Here is an 8,134-nt window from a genome sequence, read left to right on the forward strand (position 1 = left end):
ATGGAATACGCAGAGCTTGGAGAAGACGCTACATCTGCAGAAACTGCTCAAGAACAGAATGAAGGCGCCCAAGAGGTTGAGCCGGAAGCCTTAGACTATGTGACCTCGCAGCTCGTGCGCCCACTGTCCAACTGGGAGATCTCGAGAGATCACCTCGTCTTCGCCGACATATGCGGTCTCGACATGGGCAAGCGCCACATCTTACACCTTTTGGAGCCTGCTAAAGTGGGTGTGCATGGCGGTGTGTTGCTGACAGCAGCGGGTAACACAGTCCAACTGTTGACAATGAGTCCACAAGTAGCAGCTTCTGGCTCAAATATACAGAGCCGACGCTATGTGTTTGGCTTCGGCGGTAGCGGCATTGGTAGTCTCGCGGTGCACTCGTCTCGGCAGTTCTTTGCTGTCGGTGAAAAGGGAGTGAAACCTAATATTTCCATCTATCGATACCCGGAAATATCGGTATCTCACGTACTACGGAACGGAACAGAGCGTGCGTATGCCAGCGTGGAATTCAGCAAAGACGGCGACACCTTAGCGTCTGTGGGTAGTGGCCCTGACTTCCTATTAACTGTGTGGAAATGGCGTGAGGAGCAGACTGTACTTCGATGCAAGGCCTTCGGACAAGACGTGTTTAGTGTTCGCTTTGCTCCGACAGACAGCGGCTTCCTCGCTACCAGTGGCGTTGGTCATATTCGTCTCTGGAAAATGGCAGCCACGTTCACTGGTCTTAAATTACAGGGAGATATCGGTAAATTCAGCAAGAGCGAGCTTAGTGACATTGAAGCTTTTTGTGTATTACCCGATAAAAAAGTATTAAGTGGCACAGAACGCGGTATACTTTTGCTCTGGGATGGCAACTTTATCAAGTGCGAGATCATGACATCGCGTCGTCATCTTCCTCACGCTGGTACGATCATGTGGTGGATTCGATGGAGAATGGGAGTCACATGTGTGGAGCGGCCAGGAAAAGATGGCTAGCGTGGCGTTTCTGGGAGCTTCGAATTGCGATGAGATAGCGCGAGTGTTCGGTGGATGAGACGTGTGGCACTGTGTCCGAATGGAAGCGTCAGAGTGGCTGGTGATGGCTCAAAGAGATTTTCCGAGGCTGTTGTTCAGGCAGAACACGGGAAGATATCTTTTTCTCACAGAAGTGGTGCTGGTGGTGTGCATTGGTTGCTGCTTATCAACAATGACGAGCACCACGTCGAAATGGACTATGTCGCCAACGACACGGGTCGTGCGACGGGGATTGCGTGTTCGCCTTACGAACATCTTGCAGTTATCTGCGGTGAAGATGGTGGTGTTCGTGCGTGGGACTACGTCGCCGGCACCTGTCTACTGGCTGTGTTTCCTGAGTTATCATGCCTCGAAGATCAAGATAACGTCGACTACACGACACTGGGGGCCGCTACAACCATCGCATGGGTGCCGAACAGTGCTGCAGTGATCAACGATAACATACCATCGAGTCGACAGGTAGCTGTGGGCTTTGATGACGGTTTAGTACGCATCCTACTAATGGATGTGGATCATCGCGCGTGGGTACTTCTCAATGTATTCAAACCACACAGCAAACGTGTCACCTGCGTAGCGTATTCACACTCGGGCTCTGCCTTTGTGTCGGCTAGTGCCGATGGAACTTTCTTCCTCTTCCACGTTGTGCCCAACATCAAGGTATCTAAATATGTGAAATACCAGCCAGAGTATGAGCCCTACGGCTTCCAGCACGTACCTGGCTCTGTGGCTGCCATTTGTTGGCGCGATGATGATGCGGCAGTGCTAGTAACACTCGCAAACGGGCAGGTGTTGGAATACTTTGTGTCGGGCGAACTAGACGGGAATACTGGAGAGAGGTCGGACACTACGACAACTGACGAGTCTATGTTTCAGAGTGAAGTCTCGGCTGAACGAGAATCGTTTGAACTGCACTTGTCATCTCGCGAGTGGGTGCTGCAACAACGGAACCGCTTCATGACTGTCAAGGAGTTGGAGATACTTGAAGCTCAATACCCGAGTGTCAGCTCTTTCGAGACTGAAGAAAAGATCCGGAATCAGTTCCAAGTAGAAGTCAGACCTGCGAATGGCAGAGCGAAGGCGTTGGCAGCTCTATTTACACCCGTGACTGAGCAAGACACTGAAGATCGCATCTATCTCAGCTGCCAAGCACCTTTAGACGGGACCCTCTTCATCGTTCAACACGACCGCTCTATGCCGCTACAGGAGCTGGCGTCGGAGTCTGCTGGCCATATCACCTCACTCTCGTTATCATCATCCGAGCGATTTATTTTGTGCGGTCTGTCGAATGGCAAGTTCCAGCTTCGCAGCGCACGGAGACCTCACGCGTTCATTAGTGGTGAGTTCCATGACTACGCAGCCTCCACTAGCAACGACAAACTGTATCTAGCAACGTCTTATGACGATTCGTACGTCGTCGCTGTGGGAAGTGATGGCAACGTGAGCATATGTCGAGTACACAGCAACAGAGTCGAGGAAGCGGCCAAGTTGCTGACTGTGAAGTACAAGAGTATACTGGCTGAGGCCGATATCGCGCGTGACCAGGCTCGTGAGAAGCAAGACTCAGTGCTAACAATGCAGCGGAAGGCGATGGAGGACAAGGGAGAAGGTGACCCTAGTAACAGTGAAGGAACAGCAAATACCGACTTGAGCGCTCTGCCTGCTTTTCATGGAGCTAAAGCCTATGCTGCTTACATCGAGAGCAAGTTATCGTCTCGTGTTGCTGCAGCTAAGGACAAGGAGGAATACCTCGGCGTTACCCGTCTTGCAAGTGATGATCAGAGCATTGAAGGTCTCCCCAAGGCAACACCTCCTTCCCGAGATGATGGCAAGGCACAAACTGGAGTCGCCGCTACGGCCTTGTTACAGTTAAGTGTGGAGGATATCGCAGACTCAAAGGAAGCGTATACAATTGAGGACGCCAAGCTGAAGAGTGAAGCCGATGCCCGAGTGAGGTCTACGCTGCGTAAACAGGACTCGACACGTGCTGTATTGAACCAGATGCGAACTGAACTTCAAGAGCTACAGGCACAAGACGCAGCGTTACCACCTCAAAGTCGCGTCGACTCGGAGGAGTGGGAGATTGATCTGGACTATGGAGATCTGTTGACTCGACAGGGCGATGAGGCGTGCGATGAAGTGCGCAAGGAGCTTGCGTTTGCAGTGGAGAAAGAGGAGCTTCTACTGCTTAAGATGCGAGAGACGTACGTGGGTCCGCTCGCTGTAAAGCTGCTGACGTTGCGTGCGTTTGAAAGTGGATTAAGTGTCCAGTCCTTCCGCACCATGAAGATGCCGGCAACTTTACAGAAACGACTCGCAGAGATCCACACTGCCGACGCTGCTGCCAAGAAGCAGCCATCTACTGGAGCGAAGACTGGTCCACCTAGACGAGCGTCGGTATTAGATATCATGGAGAAGGACACTGCGCTGGACGAGGACTTTCCCTTAAAAGAAGACGAGCGACGTAAGCTCATGAGTCATAACGATCCTGCTGTCGGCGGGAATGGCGCAGCATCAAGCGGTCCAACAGCAGTACAGGAGACTAGTGGGTCAAAGTCCGTTCACGGCTTCGAGGCGCGCAAACAACTGCGCACGGAGCGAAAGGAGAGACTGGCACGCTGGCAGAGCAACAAGCCAGGCGAAGATGCCGACGATCCCAGAGACGTGGTCGCGATCGCCTTTGCTCAACGCAACATGGGCGACTACAAGCTGAAAACGGCTCCAGACTACGTGGTTCCAGAACATCAGCGTGTCAACGCAGTGAAGAAATTGAGGCAGATGGCGCTCTTGGAGGAGAGTCTGTATGCCGCACGCTTGCGCTTCAACGCCAAAGTGCTGGAGCTTCGCGAGTTGAAGGTGCAGCTGATCAACGAGCTGCATCGCGACCAGGAACGACTAGTCGAACTTCGAGCCGCATTAGCGTCCAGCGGCGCAACACCATCCAGCGTGCCGTCCAAAGATCTAGTTGTGGACCTTCGCGAGTGGCCGGAGCAGCGGGAGCGCGTAAGCGACGCCGACATTGAGCTCTTCCTTCGAGAGCAGAAGGTGATATCACACGTGCAGACTCAGACTGGCGAAGCGGACTTGGCATTGACGCGCATCGGTGGGGCTGAGAAGCGTCTGCAATCAGCAGATCGATCCATCGCTGCCGTCGCACGAGCTCTGGAAGGAACGTCGGGAAAGGAGGCTGCAAAGGGCGTCACCATTGGCCATTTACATCTGCAGATGGACGACAGTACGGCAGCTGCTGCGACGGCTTCGTCTGCACACGCGGGTGCTCTAAATGTAGGAAACATGGACGAGGATGACGTGGTTGTCCATGAATACTTGATGCGCCAAGAAGCGCTACTGCTCGAGCGCAAGCAGCAACGCGAGATAGCGTCGTTTGACGCTGCTGTGGCTCACCTCCGTCATGAGAAACTCGCTCTCGAGGTCGGCTTCAAGCAAGCGGAACTTCGGCTGTTAACTCTCCTTAGCGAGTTGTCGCTGCTTGAGTCGTTCGAGAGCAAGGAAAATTTGTTGAGCAGTAAACTCGAGAAGAGTAAAGGGGAAAAGGCGCAGATTGTGGCGGACCTGCGCGATGTCCAAGACCTGCTGACGATCAAGAAACGCGATCTGGATGAATGGGCGCGACAGGAGAAGGCTGTGCAAGCAGAGTTCCTGACGCTTGTGAACGGCGGCACGGGGTCAAGTGCGACACCTCACCCGAGCTTTGCGGCGCTGCAGAAGCTGTTTAAGCGCAAGATCAAGCGAGCTAAGAAGAAACCCGCTTCAGGTGGCAAGGAAGAAGGGAAAGACCCTGTCAGTGCGAGAGACGGCGAGGAGCAAGAAGACGACGATGAAGAAGAAGAGGACGAGGACGAAGACTATGACGAAGATGACGACGACGATGACAAAGAAGAAGAGGATACTTGTCCGTCTGGATGCGACTTGACTCTGTACGAGAAGGTGTTGGCCCTGCGTGAGAAGCGTGTCGATGTAGACGACGCCATGGGGGAGCTGAACAAGGCGATCGAAGAGCTTCGGAAGGCCGGAGAGCGTCAGACAGCCAAGCAACGTGCGATTGACAAGGAGCTGGCTGCCACGGAGCAGGATACGCAGCAGTTCCAGAGTGAAAAGCAGTCGCGCTTCAACCAGCTGGACGTCGTAGTGCCGCTCAGTACGCGGCAACTATGTTGTCTTGAAGCTCCGTCTCCGACTCGGCAAAACTGGACGCTACCTGCTCAAGCTGATGGCTGCCTCGTGTTCACCACTCGCGCCTTCTCTGCGTTGTCCGAGCGTATCGAGTCTCTGCAAGCAGAGAACAAGAAGCTGCGTCAACAGTTCCGAGACCTCCACAAGCAGCAGAACGTGCTTGCTAAGGAGAAGCGTCAACAGCAAGAAGCCATTGCAAGAGCTCAGGACCGCAGCGAGCAGCTCATGCGACTGAAATTCGGACAGCTAGTGGACCTGGAGGTGCTGGATCGCGCTTGTGACGCGTCTTCGGTCGACGAGCTGCAGACTCGCGTCAAGCTACGCGAGGTCGAAGGTGAGCGAGCTCTGCGTCGTGCCAAGCAGACGCACCCGCAGCTGCAACACGCTATTCTGCAGGCGACCGAGCAGAACACGGCCTTGTTAGCTCAGATCGCTGCACTCACGGAGCGTCAGGCTATACTGGAACGCGAACTCAATCGCCATCAGGGTGGTGGCAGTAGCAGTGGGGACAGTGGCGGTGTACTCAGTCTTGACGACGACGAGGTGTTGGCTGAGCGCGAGATGAAGGAGCGCAACAAACTCGTGCGGCTGGTGAAGCTGCAGGCCAGAGAAGTTGAAGCGCTCAAGCAGGAGATTGGACTGCTGCGCGGCAAAGATGGAAAAGTGTATGCGCCTCGAGGGTAAAGCGGCAAGTTGAAGTGGTCATTGACCTACCGGTACTAATACTACTTTATACAACTAAAATAAAGTAGTAGACTACTTCGCTGTAGGTAGTATGAATTCATTGTATTAGTATGTTTTTTAATAAAAATAAAGAATTATGTTGTAAATCCAAATATTACTATAAAAATTAAAGTAGTACTACGGGAGAGCAGTGGCAATTCTTAACCCAGCAGGTATTAGTACTACGGAAAAAAAATCGTGGTATCTTTAACCATTAAATCGCTGCGTTGTTCGCGTGACTAACATGACACCATTGTTGACAGGCATACATAATACAGCTTTTGGTGCCTCGCTAAACTAACATCAATGAAAGGAAGCTTAAGAACCGGCCTTGGGCCAAAGCTACTACGGGTCGCCAAAACTCACATTGAAAAAAGGCAGGTGTTGGAGGCCAGGATTATTTACATGGAACTGTACACGATTACGGTCAGGATTAATCCTGGACGTCAAATCATATCTTATTTCAGTAGACATATGGGGAAGATACGGTTGAGGACGAGTAAGAATCTTACTAAGATACCTAACGTGTGGCTGTCCTTCTTCCAGGATTAATCATGTACGTTTCAGGATAAAATCATGTTTTGAAAATACGTAGAGTAATGTTAGTAGCTTTTTTATAACTGGGTACGTAGCCCTAAGTGTACCCTGGTTACATGAAGTGTGACACTTCACACTTCAGGAGTATGACACGTCATACTCCGAGATATTTAGTACAAGGTACCAAGGTCGTTCAAAGCCAACCATTGGTTAAATGACATTGCATTTCTATAGGTAACTAACAGTTTGTATTAAACCCAAACTTAATCTACCTATAAATATACTCAGTTTACAATCTACCTTATTTGGGTCACTTCGCTCTCTTTAATAAAAGAGGGGACCTGTGAACTGCCGTTCACTGAGAGTTTGTATACTCTCGGAAGATAACTTCCTCCAGCGCAAGGTGCTGTGTGACCCCCTCACACTTGGTAGCACTCGTAGTCGATCCACGCAACCGCGGGTAGACTACCTGAACCTCTCCGAAGTTCGTTGCCATGGATAGGAACGACTTCTCCCATATCAACGACTCTCAGTTCGAGTCGGTTCGGAAGATGGCAGGCATCTTCGGGATGGAGACCCTGCAGAGCCTGGTGGTGTCAACACCGGCTGAGCAGCTCGAGCGCGTCAATGCGTTCGACGCGTACGAGCAGGGCCTCATTGCACATGTGCGGGGGAACTTGCAGGCTCTGGCAGCGGAAGCAAATCCGCCTCACCCGAAGCCAATACGGCTGAAGGTTAAGCCGTATGAAGGGAAGGAAGGCGAGAACCTTCACTTCTGGGTCCGAGAAGTAGAGCTCGCGATGGACGCGGCTCTGATCTCGACCGAGCAACTTCGTGCTGCTTTTGCACTCTCCAACCTTAGCGGCCGTGCTAAGAGTTGGGTGTACACACGGGAAGCAACATCCCCTGGATGTTTCACAGCCTGGACTCAGCTGTGTGAACAGCTCCGAGCCGCGTTCCTCCCGGCGAACTACGAGTACCGCCAGCGTTCGCGCTTCCTCTCGTGTAAACAAGGGAGGCGCGAACTGCACGAGTATGTGCAGGAGATATGGGAGCTCACGGCGTCCCTAGTGGGAAACCCACTCAACGAACACATCAAGATGACTGTGTTCATGGACGGCCTTCGAGTGGGCCCCGCACGCACTCAGCTGTTTTGGGTGCAGTCAAGCACCCTTGAAGAGGCGATTCAAGTGGCTCTTCAGAAGAGTACAGCCATAGCCAGGCGCGTACGCCGGCCTCAGCATGGCCTGGGATTCCTTGTCGGCTCCCGGTCGCACAAGCCCCAACGGACCAGTTCCCATGGAGCTCGGGTCCGCCGAACAGCGTGACATCCGCTGCTTCGGCTGTGGAAAGATGGGCCACTTCAAGCGCGACTGTCCCGCGGAAAGACTCCGCAGACGGTCCTTCCCCAAGCCCGTCCTCAAGGGTCGCTGGCAGAAGCCAGGATCCCGGGGACAGGGGAACGCAGGGAACCAGTAGGGGCGGGGCGCCCTACTGGGGAAGAACTAAGTCTTCGTGATGGGTGCGCGGGTGGCGCGTACCACGGGGACTTAGCCCCTGAGAGTCTTCGCACTCTCGAATCGGCGAAGAGCAGCGGCGGATGCTCGTAGTACACGATGTGTACGGGGATACGATCATCCCTTAGATCTTGATTGACTCTGGGGCG

The 8,134-nt window shown here is 53.0% G+C and overlaps 1 protein-coding gene across 1 annotated transcript; it reads left to right on the plus strand.

The window, feature by feature from the left end:
- Positions 1–5,892, plus strand: PITG_18232 (avirulence-associated protein 3.4, putative; the record flags this gene model as incomplete). The annotated part of the gene is made up of 2 exons (XM_002997814.1): positions 1–917; positions 1,152–5,892. 2 exons carry the CDS (start codon positions 1–3, stop codon positions 5,890–5,892), a joined length of 5,658 nt encoding a protein of 1,885 aa, XP_002997860.1.
- Positions 5,893–8,134: the final 2,242 nt, after the last annotated feature.

Source organism: Phytophthora infestans, genomic scaffold (assembly GCF_000142945.1).
Source record: "Phytophthora infestans T30-4 supercont1.66 genomic scaffold, whole genome shotgun sequence".
NCBI classification, from domain to species: Eukaryota; Oomycota; class Peronosporomycetes; order Peronosporales; family Peronosporaceae; genus Phytophthora; species Phytophthora infestans.